This window comes from Schistocerca americana, chromosome 3, assembly GCF_021461395.2.
Source record: "Schistocerca americana isolate TAMUIC-IGC-003095 chromosome 3, iqSchAmer2.1, whole genome shotgun sequence".
NCBI lineage: Eukaryota > Metazoa > Arthropoda > Insecta > Orthoptera > Acrididae > Schistocerca > Schistocerca americana.
In genome coordinates, this window is record NC_060121.1 from 317286811 (window position 1) to 317300953 (window position 14143).

Sequence of the window (14143 nt, forward strand, 5' to 3'; positions counted from 1 at the left end):
AAAGGATCATGACGTTCGGGTCAAAAGCTGTCCCAGGTGCTGTCAGACATTATTCTGGCACGTCTGACTGATGAGGAGGACATAATGGCGTTAGATGCTTAGGATCCATGCAGTCCCTCCAGTCTCTCCCCCCCCCCCCCCCCCCATTCCACCTTCCCGGTGCAAAGATAGGGGTAGATGAAAACCATACCAATAAAAGGGCTCCCATACTACAGTGGAACATGAATGGGTTCAGGAGGAGGAACTGAAACTCCCAGCATAGGCTCACCCCTTGTGCTTGCATTTACAAGAAACACATTTTAAAGATATTGACGTCCCTGTGCTATGGGGCCATATGCTGTACCACAAGGATGAACTATCGGCGGAAAGAGCCAAGGGAGGGGTTGCTGTCACTAACGCACACCACTCTTCTGCTCTTCCCCTGGCTACTGACGTGCAAGCAGTTGCAGTTGAAGTTATTGTCGGAGAATCACTGTTTGCTGGCTGTATTTACATCCGCAAGATGCAACAGACTGTGAGACTCTCACAAGTCTTATAGAAAAACTCCCTCGACCATTTCTGCGCCTGGGAGACTTCAATGCCCATCACGGCTTGTGGGACTCGACATCTACTTGGCCTCAGGGTCGGGTTTTGGAGAGCCTCACGACATCTCACCAGTTGTGCACCCTCAATACAGGTACTCCAACTCTGTGCACTGCTACTGGGTCATTCTCCGCCATTGACCTCTCTTTCTGCTCTCCAGCCCTCGCCAACTGTGTTCAATGGGAGGTCATTGATGATGTGCATTCTAGTGGCCACTTCGCATTCACCACTGACTGGAGCACAACCTGAAGAGAAGCCACCAACATGAATGGTAAGCAGGGGTAACTGGACGCTGTTCAGCCAGGTGACTGTGTTTGAACATCGCAACAACGTCCAGGAATGAGTGGACCACATCATGCGAGTGATGCATCAAGCTGCTGACTTATCCATCCCAAAGTCCTCAGGTCATCTTAGGAGGCGACCTGTACCTTGGTGGACAGATGAGTTCAGCCATTCGGCACAGGCGTGCGGCTCTTCAACGATTTAAACGCTGCTCTACACCAGACAACCTTAAAGCCTTTCGGGTCGCGATAGCAGGGGCTCGACGTATAATTAAGGAGAGCAAGAAAAGGTCATGGCAAGCGTTTCTGGACTCAATCAACCGTTTCGCGTGTTATACGAAACTATGGGAAGCCATCAGGAGGATTTCTAGTAAACGCAGTCGTTTACAATTAGCAGCAGTGCTGAAACAAGGGTGTCTCCAAATAACACCCAGAGACATCGCTCGGACGCTTGCAGAGAATTTTGCACAAGCTACTGCCAATGCCAGTCAAGATCCGGCGTTTCGCCACTAGAGAGGGGAAACCTGGACTTCATATCCAACAGTCCTGAGACTTACAACTGTCCTCTCTCCGTGTGGGAGCCAGTTGGAAAATGACTTTGTGGACGATGTGGCCTATTTTACACCATATTTTAGTCCTACGTGGAGATGCTTTTCTGAGTGTATTTATATGTTTTGATGATGCCATTACGGCTTTATCACATTAGGAACATGGTGTAGAACAGATCTGAAGCTGGTCATTACTGACTGAAACCGGTCATCACCAAAGGAATTTATATTGTGATCAAAGACTGGAATAAAAAAAACATTTGACACCACCTTGATCACTGTTTATAGCAGAAGTTCTCTTCATAGCCAACGCAATTAACAGATAATCACAAACCTAAGAGCTTGTAGAAAGTTGGAAATACAATTGAAATACTAACTAGAAATGATATCGGTAATAAAACTGTTACTTTTAGTACAAAATAATGCAACTGGGTAGAGCAGAGCCATTTGAAAAAAAGCAGTAAATGGTACAAAGATAACCTGACTTGTAAAACCCTACCATGAATGACTGTAGTCGCAAAGTCGGAATTCAAATACGCTCAATAAGTGTAAAGCACGAAACAACTATGGATAATATGGGCACACAAATGAAAGTACTATTAAAATTGATAACTGGGTAATTCTTTTATGAACACACTATACTGTCTCCTATAACAGTAGGCAGACTTATTTTTTTAAACACCGCGTACGGTCTCGTATCTCGTTGAATGTTGTGTTGAATATAAAGTCCGTTTGATGTTCTTATTATGAGCGTATCTGTTGAAATTACGAAATACGGCAACAGTTTGCTTTTTCACCAACATCATCCTTGTCCGGCAGCTTGTTCTACGAACACGAAAATCTGTGGGGATTAGTAGTGACTATTCAATGATAAAGAGTTAGTTAACTTTTTTGTATTTTTTATTATTCTTTCACACATTGTAAATTTTCGATTGCCAGCATGCACTCATATATGCTAGTTTTATATGCTAAATTCATTAGAAGTCGCAGTAATAACTAATCCAATTATTCTTCCACAAAATGGCGGCCGAGATTATTGCAAGAAGCATCAATATGCTACAAATAATTATCCAGAACTAATCTCTGAAATCGTCAGCGAGTTCAAAGAGAGGATGAAAACTGTTCGATCAGAGATGTACATCGCTGCCTTGCTAAGAATCACAGAGGGCAGTATGTTGAAAAACCAGGTGTGGCTATAAAACAACAGGACTGTTGCTGTAAACCATTTTATTTCAAAAACGTACATGTTTAGTTATTGTCACCATTAACAAACTCCCCTCTTCTATCCCTACAACGCTACATGTGAATTTTCCATTGATGGAAACGGTGTTGGAAATCTTCCCCTGTGAGCTCGATGATGACACATGATGCTTTTCTTTCACTGCTTCAAGAGACTGAAATCTTTTCCCTTTTAATACAGATTTGACCTACGGAAATAGCTAAAAGTCACTTGGTGTTATGTCATGCGAATACGGTGGGTGATCCAACAGTAGGAAACAACAGTAGAAAACTCTTAACATAGAATGCGGTATAAGCCGGTGCGTCGTCTTGATGCAGAACCCATGACTTATTCTTCCACAATTCGGGTAGTTTTTTTCTTATTTTTTCGCGGAGTTGAGCTGGAGTTCAGTAGGAACTCCAAGGTAGTAATATTGATTAATAATTTGACCTTCAGGAACCCGGTGAAGATACACAACTGCATGAATATCGAAAAAAAAATCAACATAGCTTTAGATCGTGATTTGCTCATTCGAGCTTTTTTCGCTCTCGGTGAACTAGGACCCTTACAGCGCATGGATTGGTGCTTAGTTTCTGGATCATAACTGAAAAACGAAGATTCGTCACATGTTATCACTCTTTCCAAGAAATTAGGATGATTTTCAATGGTATTCAAATATTTTCAAGTGCTTCTTTTTGCTTGATTGCGAGAATTTTCGGCACCAGTTTCGCACACGCTTTTCCAATGTTAAACTGGTTATGTGAAATTTGCTTCACGCATTCTTTCTCAGCTCCTTCAGTTACAGCATTCGATCGACACTCAGCCGACGGTCAGATCGAATCAAATAACCTACATTTTCGATATTTTCACGCACTTTTGGTGTTGAAGGGTGTCCTGGACGTGAGTCATCTTCAACGTCTTCTCGGCCACCTAGGAAAAGCTTAAACCACTCAAAAACTCGCGTAGGTGATAATCAGTCTTCTCCATATTCTTCTTTTAGTAACAGATAGGTTTCAGTAGCAGTTTTGCAAGTGTCATGTGAAACTTAGCGCCAATTCGTTGCTGTATTATTACAATAACACCTCTTACACAAACGAAAGCCACGGCCATAGTGATTTGTCTTCAGACGCCAGAGATCCCGCATTCGGATGAGAAGACTTCACTCTTAACAATTATCGGTCTTTCATCTTTGCTGGATGCGTACTTACTCTGTGACAGCCTCAGTCCAGCTATTTCCTAGCCATACCTCGTATATCGCAATAAAACTACGTTTCCTACATTGGAGTCTTTAAAGTAAACATGGGATGTTATACACTGAAGAGCCAAGGAAACTGTTACACTTGCCTACTATCGTGTAGGGACCCCGCGAGCACGCAGAAGTGCCACAACACGATATGGCATGGACTAATGTCTGAAGTAGTGTTGGAGCGAAATGACATCATGAATCCTGCAGCGCTTTCCATAAATCCGTAAGAGTATGAGGGGGTAGAGATCTCGTCTGAACAGCGCGTTGCAAGGCATACCAGATATGCTCAATAATGTTCATGTCTAGGGTGTCTGGTGACCAGCGGAAGCGTTTGAACTCAGAAGAATGTTCCTGGAGCCACTCTGTAGCAATTCTGGACGTGTGGGGTGTCGCATTGTCCTGCTGGAATTGCCCAAGTTCGTCGGAATGCATAATGGACACGAATGGATGCAGGTGATCAGACAGGACACTTACGTACATGTCACCTGTCACAGTAGTGTCAGGGGTCCCATATCACTCCAACTGCACACGCCCCAACCCAGTACAGAGCCTCCACCAGCTTGAACAGTCCCCTGCCGACATGGAGGGTCCATGGATTCATGAGGTTGTCTGCATACCCGTACACGTCCATCCGCTCGATACAATTTGAAACGAGACTCGTCCGATCAGGCAACATATTTCCAGTCATCAGCAGTCCAAGGTCGGTGTTGACGGGCCCAGGCGAGGCGTAAAGCTTTATGTCGTGCAGTAGTCAAGGATACACGAGTGGGTCTTCGGCTCCGAGAGCCAGTATCGATGACGTTTCGCTGAATGGTTCGTACACTGACACTTGTTGATGGTCAAGCTTTGAAAGCTGTAGCAGTTTGCGGTAGGGTTGCATTTCTGTCACGTTGAGCGATTCTCTTCAGTCGTCGTTGGTCTCGTTCTTGCAGGATCTTTTTCCGGCCGCAGCGATGTCGGAGATTTGATGTTTTAGCAGATTCCTGATATTCACGGTACACTCGTGAAACGGTCGTTCGGGAAAATCCCCACTTCATCGCTACCTCGGAGATGCCGTGTCCCATCGCTCATGCGCCGACTGTAACACCACGTTCAAACTCACTTAAACCTTGAAAACCTGGCATTGTAGCAACAGTAACCGATCTAAGAACTGCGCCAGAAACTTGTTACCTTAGATATGCGTTACCGATAGCACCGCCGTATTCGGCCTGTTTACATATCTGTGTATTTGAATACGCACACCTATACCAGTTCCTTTGGCGCTTCAGTGTAGTAATGACGTGTAATACACACATCAAAAAAAGTTTTGCGTCACCGCTCTGCTGAGAGTTCCGAAACCTATACAGAAAATTGGAATAGAGATCAATATAAACATCATTTCCGCCCTTTTTATTGCTCATGAAAACCACATATTGCATGTTGTACCACCATACAGCGAGACCTGCAGAGGTGGTATCCAGATTGCTATACACACCAGTACCTCTAATACCCAGCAGCACGTCTTCTTGCATTGATGCGTGCCTGTATTCGTCGTGGCATACTGTCCACAAGTTCATCAAGCACTGTTGGTCCAGATTGTCAACGGCGGTTCGGCGTAGGTCGCTCAAAGTGGTTGGTGGGTCACGTCGTCCATAGACAGCCTTTTTCAGTCCATCCTAGCTAGACCTTTTCAATAGGGTTCATGTCTGGAGAACATGCTGGCCACTCTAGTCGAACGATGTCGTTATCCTAATGGAAGTCATCCACAAGATGTGCACGATGGGGACGCGAATTCTCGTCCATGAAGACGAATGCCTCGCCAATATGCTGCCGATATGGTTGCACTATCGGGTGGAGGGCGGCATTCACGTGTCGTACAGCTGTTACGGTGATTTCCATGACCTCCAGTGGTGTACTTCGGCCCCACATAATGCCACCCCAAAACATCAGGGAACCTCCACTTTGCTTCACTCGCTGGACAATGTGTCTAAGGCGTTCAGACCGGGTTGCCTCCAAACACATCTCCGACGATTGTCTGGTTGAAGGCATATGCGACACTCATCGGTGAAAACGTGATGCCAACCCTGAGATGTCCATTCGGCATGTTGTTGGGCCCATCTGTACCGCGCTGCATGGTGTCGTCGTTGCAAAGATGGACCTCGCCATGGACGTCGGGAGTGAAGTTGCGCATCATGCAGCCTATTGCGCACAGTTTGAGTCGTAACACGACGTCCTGTGGCTGCACGAAACGCGTTATTCAACATGGTGGCGTTGCTGTCAGGGTTCCTCCGAGCCATAATCCGTAGGTAGCGGTCATCCATTGCAGTAGTAGCCCTCGGGCGGCCTGAGAGAGGCATGTCATCGACAGTTCGTCTCTCTGTATCTCCTCGATGTCCGAACAACACCGCTTTCGTTCACTCCGAGACGCCTGCACACTTCCCCTGTTGAGAGACCTTCCTGGTAGAAAGTAACAATGCGGACGTGATAGAGCCGCGGTACTGACCGTCTAGGCATGGTTGAACTACAAACGAGCCGTGTACGTCCTTCCTGGTGGAACGACTTGAATTGATCGGATTTCGGACCCCCTCCATCTCATAAGCGCCGCTCATGCATGGTCGTTTGCATCTTTGGGTGGGTTTAGTGACATCTCTAAACAGTGAAAGGGACTGTGTCTGTGATACAATATCCACAGTCAACGTCTATCTTTAAGAGTTCTGGGAACCGGGGTGATGCAAAACTTTTTTTGATGTGTGTATTTCATATTGGACGTAACTGCGTGTTGCAGAACGTGGTGTGGACCAGAGTGGACAGGTCGGGCAGCTCGAGCCGCATCCACAGCCAGGGCCACCTGTGGCCGCGCCCGCTGCCCGGCGGCTCAGCCCTGCTGGTGGACCGCGCCTCGCCGCTCGACGTGGGCCTCTACCGCTGCCTCGCCACCGCCCTGCACCCCCGCTCCGGGCCCGTCACCGTCTTCCAGGACGTCCACTTCCAGCCCTACTTCTAACCACCTCCGGACAGCCCAGTCCAACGCTGCCGAACCAGAGAACCGTTCTGACTTCACTGAAGCAGTCGCTATGCTGGGCTAAATGCTATGTGGTGCTGCCAATTACTAACGTCCCTCTGTTGTCACTCTGTCGCGAAGTTTGCTTCAGCTACTCACTGCCTCGAAATCTCTACTAAACATCCTGGGACTATTAAAAAACAAACGATGAATTACAATGTCGTTGTGTGTCTAGTGAATGGGCTCTTTCCGTGATGTTCACACCAGAATTCTCATAGTCGGAGCTACTGAGCGCATATGAAGTTAACGTCGCCGCTTTGCGCTAATACTTGTTTAATTTTAGCTGCAGAGATCCAGTGAAGTAGAGATTCCATCACCATCACCCTGGACATCTACTTGCCTGTTCTTTAAGGGGGGGTAGGACGTCAAACGTGCCGACTTGGAGCAGGAGAGTCACCACAGGACGTTTTAATTTCTACTGTCTATACTTTTACAAATAAATTCATAAAACTTTGTCACCATGACCAGGAACGGTTGAGGACTCACACTCATCGCAGTGGAAGTTCAAAAATGTAGCAAAATACCTTTTTTTTACATGTGAAATTTCATCATTTTTTCTCTTATTACTGGCTGCATTTGTTCCTATAGGTACACTTTCCTTCCTAAGTAAGAGAGATTCTTCGATGAATTTTTCATAGCATACAAACAGCAGTTACAGGTATATGAAACTCTAGAATTTTCCAAATCTATTACAAAACTGTGGAAAAAATAGAGATAATTAACTATAAAACTTGAGTTTTTTCTAAACATGAAGTTTAAAATGTAACAGTTCATTCATTTTTTCATAAATTAAATAACTTTTAGAGTTTCATACACCTGTAACTATGGCTTGTATGCTGTGCAAAAGTCATCGAAGAATCTCTCTTACTTTGGAAGAGAAGTGTACCTATAGCAACAAATGCAGCCAGTAGTAGGTGAAAAAAATGATGAAATTTCACATGTAAAAAAAAAGTGTTTTGTTACGTTTTTGAGCTTCCAATGCTATCGGTATGAATCCCGAATCCTTCCTGGTCATGCTGTTAAAGTTTTATGAATTTATTTGTAAAAGTATAGACAGTGGAAATTAAAATGTCCTTTGGTGCCTCTCCTGCTTCAAGTCGGCCCGTTTGACGTCCTACCCTCCTTAACCGCTGATTGTCAACGGCTGTTCTGTCTGTGAAACTACAGCTGTTAATGGAGCTAATCTGATCAGCATGGAAAGAACTTAAGCTGTACCTCGTATTCTAATGTATCCGAATTAGGTTATTGTGTCCTTAAGAATGTGTTCCGCTCACACGCTAAAGTAAAACTGCACAACAGGTTCTATATTTATACATTAGTGTAAATAGACTCTCCAACGCTCAGTTGGATATTAAATTTATTTGCAATTTCCAAATACCAAGTAGTTTGATTTTAATTCTGCCTTCTTCCTCTAATTGAATTTTGTTCATTTTATTTTTGATCTGTCATTTTTTTTCAGCTCACGGAATTTTCACAAAGCGTTACTATCATCATCACTCTGCAGATGCAACCACTAGCACATCAGAAGATGCGAGAAGCTTGACAGAGTGCAGACCACTTCAGTTAACCCAGTGTTGTTTTCTCAAAATGCAGTCAAAGTGAGCCTATTATACAAAACTCATCATACCTCTTTGAAAAGGCATTCACAAGTTCTCTCTGTTTTTTATATTTCACTATTAGTATCAATCTTGGTGAGAAAAATAAATTACTGAAAACTTCGTGTCGCGTTTTCGCAAGACTGGGAAGAAATGGGTTAATGTTGTTACAGTAATATTTACATAGGACAAGTTTCCTATCTCCGGACTTGAGTGTTACATTACACAACACAATCCAAATAGTCTCTTGTTTTTGTTGCCGTTATCAATCCGAAGTCTGATTTGATGCTCCTCTTATGAAAATTTCTTCATCTCTGCATAACTAATTCAACCTGTCTCTACAATGCCGGAAAATATTGGTACATTGCGATAGACGACATCGATTTAGATCCGATGACGGTATATGCCACTCGGGGGATAGTAGATGTAGTGAAAATGGTTTCAACGTCGTCCGCGAACAGACTGCGTAGTGGAATAGCTACCAGAGCGCCATGTTGGCCTAACCTTTTTGTAGGGAATCCTCACACCCAGAAGGCTCACTATGGTCCAAATGTGCGAAGCAAGCAACCATGCCACTCGTGCTTCCGACAGCCAGCTTAGCGTGTATGAAAGAGATCAAATTGTGGCCATCAGAATGGCAGGTTGGTCCTTCTAAAGAATTGCCACACAAGTTAGACGTGCTGCGTCAGTTGTGCAGCGATCCTGGTATTGCTGATCACGAGAACATTCGCACACCTCCAGACGATGTTCTGACGTTCCACGCAGCACAGACGCCCGCCAGGATAATCGAATTGTAAGATCAGCAGTGGCAGACCGTACAGCTACCATATCACAGATAAGAGGACTTGAGACGTGTCAACACGAACTGTTGCGAACCGGTTATTAGGTGCCGGCCGCTGTGACCGAGCGGTTCTAGGCGCTTCAGTCCGGAACCGCGCGACTGCTGCGGTCGCAGGTTCGAATCCTGCCTCGGTATTGGATGAGTGTGATGGCCTTAGGTTAGTTACGTTTAAGTAGTTCTAAGTTCTAGGGGATTGATGACCTCAGATGTTAAGTCCTGTAGTGCTCAGAGCTATTTGAACCATTTGGTTATTAGGCATGGGACTACGGGCACGCACACCTCCAACCCGTCTTCCATTCATGCTGTAGCATCGACGTGTACGCTTAACTGATGCCATCAGAGGATCACGTGGAAAGTGAAATGGCGCGCAGTGGTCTTCAGTAATGAAAGTAGAGTTTTCCTACACGCAAGTGATGGTAGTTTGTGCGCACGACGTAGAACTGGTGAGCGCTGTCTCGCAGAGTGCTTTAATCCAAGATACAGTGGCCCCACCCCAGGCCTTATGGTCTGGCATGCGATAAGTTACAAGTCTCGCTCACCTTTGGTGTTTCTAAAGGAGAAGCTAACAGCGCTCGCTACGTGCAGAATGTTGTTAGGTCCGTTCTTTTGTGTTTTCGCAACAGGCATGTGATGTGTTGTTCCAATACAAGGAGATGCACGAAGATATGCAAATATTTTAATATGTTATTCTACAAGTAGAACTAAAGGAAAAAATACATATAAACATAGGAACGCAAATGTTTAGTTTCGGAGTTACGATTGGTAAAAGATTTTGCCTGAAATTTAGCAACTTCGCTAATATGAAGCCATCACAAAAACTGTACGAGGTTAAAATAAAGCACGATTTCCATTTATTTCGTTCTTATTGGTCTGGTGAATCTAATAAAACGTGTCAGACGTGTATGTGCAGTAGTTTTCCAGAACATCCAGAGAAGCAAAGATTATTATACAAGCAAATTTGTTTACTTTCCATTAAGAATGTAAAAACGCTTATGTCATTGTTGGCAACCGTTGGTGAGTTGTTTCAGTCGTTTCCTAACCTTGTAACGAGTTAGTTTTCTGTATTGTTCAGTGAAAGAACATAATAACAACAGTGTATTTAAGTGAAACCACATAGTAACTGTTGTAGAGTGTAGATTAATTATGGAATAGGGATGCCTTTCAAATTTACGTCAGAGGAATACCCTGATATGGCGTTTATTTACGGCAAGTGTGATGATAATGCAACGGCTGCAGTTAACGAATATCGCGTACGTTATCCAACTCGGAGGATTCGGACTGCACGAACCATTAGTGGAGTATTTCGAATGTTACGGGAGACAGGTTATCCACCTAGCGTTCATATTCAGTACGAGCGCTCGATACGTGAATTTGATGATGACGATATTATGGATGCTGTTCAACGCAGCCCGGATACCAGTACATGACGCATCTCTCAAGGATTAGGCATTTCACAGTCTAACGTACGGCTTAGAGTATAATAACCTGTATCCTTACCATAAACAAAAAGTGCGTCATTTACATCCGGGAGATCCTGCCCTCCGCATGGAATTGTGCAACTGGTTAAATACTAATCGGCAGTTACACAAATGCATTTCATTTACTGATGAGGCACTGTTTACTCGAGAAGGTATGAAGAATTTACTTAATGAGTACGTGTGGTCTGAAGCAAACCCACATGCAACAGTGCAATGCAATTTCCAGCAACGATTTAGCATAAATGTGTGTTGTGGTACAATCAACACACACTTTATTGGACCATTCATTTTCCTAGGGCGTCTAACTGGCGAGACGTACTTACAATTCCTTCAAGAAGAAATGGCCCGCTTGCTCCAAGATGTTCCACTTGCTACGCGATTGCAAACGTAGTTTCAATATGACGGCGCGCCTCCACATTTCACCAACGCCTTTACTATACATTTAAATGAACATTTTCCCCAGAAATGGATTGGTCGTGGTGATACACGTCTGTGGCCACCCAGATTGCCCGATTTGACAGCAATGGATTTTTGTGTGTGGGGATGGATGGAAGACATAGTTTATGAGGACAAAGTCAATACACGTGAGGCATCACTTGCTCGCATTATGAATGCAACAAACGAAATTAAGGACAACGCTGTGAAACTGAAACGAGCAACAAAATCTGTACATACACGTGCAGCTAAATGCATTGAACTCGGTGGAGAGATTTTTGAACATTTGCTGTGAATGTATTGAGAAACGCTATGTACACTGTATAACTTCCTTAACACTGAGCTTCGTTTTCGCCGGTTTAGCATGAATTCACGTGTGCTATGCTATTAATAAAAGCAGATTACCTGACACATTCATACAGTTCCAGTTAACGTTATTACCGTCATTTTTCCACAATTAAATTCCCTACAACTTCAGTTGAAAACTTTGTGCAATTGCCTGGAATTTAAAAAACGAATTGGGCCAAGTAGTTAATAAATTAAAAAATTTACGAAATTACTTCTTTGCTTCTCTGGATACTCTGGCAAACTACTGTAGATACACGTCTGGGACATGTTTTATTAGATCCCCCTGATCAATAACAACAACAAAAAATGTAAATCATGCTTTACTTTAATCTCGTACAGTTTTGTGGTGGCTTCATGCTAGCGAAGTTCCTAAATTTCAGGCAAAATCTTTTATTAGCCGTAACTCCAAAACTAAACATTTACGGATCTATGTTTGTATGAACTTTTTTCTTTAGTTTCACTTGTAGAACAATATATTAAAATATTTGCATATCTTCGTGAATCACCCTGCATACTAATGTTCCCCATAACTGCCCGTGAAACTCAACGAGCTCAGCAAGACGAGCGGCAACTTTCCTGGACAGCACAGCCTCCAGACTTGGCTGCGATCGAATACGTGTGGGATATGTTGGGACAAGAAACGACTCATGAGACTCGTCAACCAACAACTCTTACAGAACTACATGAACGGGTCGAACAGGCATGGCGTAATGTATCCCAGAACAGTATTCGCCATCTGTACAATTGAGCGGATGTCAGACTCAGTGCCTGCACTGCCGCCCGTGGAGACTACGACGCATACTAATAGGGGTGTTTCACCGTGTGTCGATACCTGGTACCTCAGAACCACTTGTGCTATTGATCTGTAAATGTAATTATTTTCATGTACTCCATATGCACTGTTGCAACAATACATCTTGAGTGAAATGGAAATCTCTAAAAGAGTGTACTAATTTTTCTTTTCTGGAGGTGCATTTGTGTCCGCTTTTTGTAATCGTTCCTTGGTCTCCCCCTACAGTTTTTACCCCGCACACTTCTCTCCATTGACAAAGCGACGATCAGTTGATTCTTCAGGATGTGACCTATCAACCGATCCCTTCTTTTAATCCAGTTGTGACATATATTTTTTCCCTAATTCTATCCAGCACCTTCTGATTAGTTTTCAGATTGACTGAACTAATCCTTAGCATTAGTCTGTTGCAGCACATTTCAAAAGCTTCTGTTTTCTTCTTCCTGTGTGTTTATCGCCCACGTCACACCTCTGTGAAAACCTACGCTACCGACAACAAGTACTTTGTGACAGAGGAAACGTGGGAGTGGAAAGTGACTAGGGGCTCTGTTGGCGTAAATACTTAATATGTTTTAGACGCATTTATCAACAACATGACTGAGCAAGTCAGAGCACAGGAGCAAAATTAAAACACAATCCAATAAATACACATTGTGTCTTATCTAACATAACATGCCCCTCAAAACCCCTCAAATACACGTAGCTTTACAATAACAAGGAGGGCACAAAACAATAGACAACCCGAGCAATAATAACAAAAAAATGTTAAAATGTGTGTGAGTTTCTGCTAAGGTCATCGGTCCCTAGACTTACGCACTACTTAAACTTATTCTAAGAACAACACACACACACACACACACACACCCATGCCCGAGAGAAGACTCGAATCTCCGGCGGGAGGGTTCAAATGGCTCTGAGCACTATGGGACTTAACTTCTGAGGTCATCAGTCCCCTAAAACTTAGAAATACTTAAACCTAACTAACCTAAGGACATAACACACATCCATGCCCGAGGCAGGATTCGAACCTGCGACCGTGGGCTCGGCCACACCGGTCGGCCCGGCGAGAGGGGTCGGGCAATCCGTGACATGGCGCCTCAAAACGCACGGCCACTCCGCGCGGCGCAATAATAACCATACAAGCTGAAAGGAATAACAGAATCATTGATATTGCAGTGCTCTAGCTTAGAACAGAAAATACCAAATAAACCAGCTACAGAAGACGCACAAACGACCGAAACTAATACAAATTCCGCTAAACGATAAATACATAATTAAATGATAAAGATAATTAGAGCACACAGAAGAAGCGTAACCAGAGCTGGCGAAGCCACCAAACAAATCGGACCTGAAACTCAAAAACATGGTAGTTTATATATCAGAAAGGTAAATCAGTCAAGCACACCTGACAATAAAATAAGATACAGGGTCCAATTCGCCTAGTACCTTCTCCTTGTCAGTCTTATTTCAGATAACAATAGTAAGTCTTACAGCGACCCCGCCTCTATGACAATGCAACAACTGGCACAGCTAAATCTGAAACGCTGTCAGAAGCAGTCGTCTGTGCACAAGTATCTCCGCCTTTCACAACCGTTATGCCACTCTTCTTGTGCATCGCCTTTCGAGAGCACACACAACAGTCAAACTCTACTTGAGTCTCTTCAAAAGAGTGGAATTCCTCCAAGCCCGCACTAATATGGCGAGCATCACAAAAGTTCTATCACCTCTGCGTTTGCTAGT

At 44.0% G+C, this 14143-nt stretch overlaps 1 protein-coding gene across 1 annotated transcript in view; it reads left to right on the forward strand.

Moving 5' to 3' along the window:
- The window catches only part of LOC124607128, a 62050-nt gene extending 54754 nt beyond the window's left edge, over window positions 1-7296 (forward strand). Inside the window, exon 4 of the mRNA XM_047139335.1 lies at window positions 6641-7296. Within this exon, the coding sequence (XP_046995291.1) occupies window positions 6641-6859 (219 nt within the window). The 3' untranslated portion in view covers window positions 6860-7296. The remainder of the gene's footprint in view (window positions 1-6640) is intronic.
- Window positions 7297-14143: the final 6847 nt, after the last annotated feature.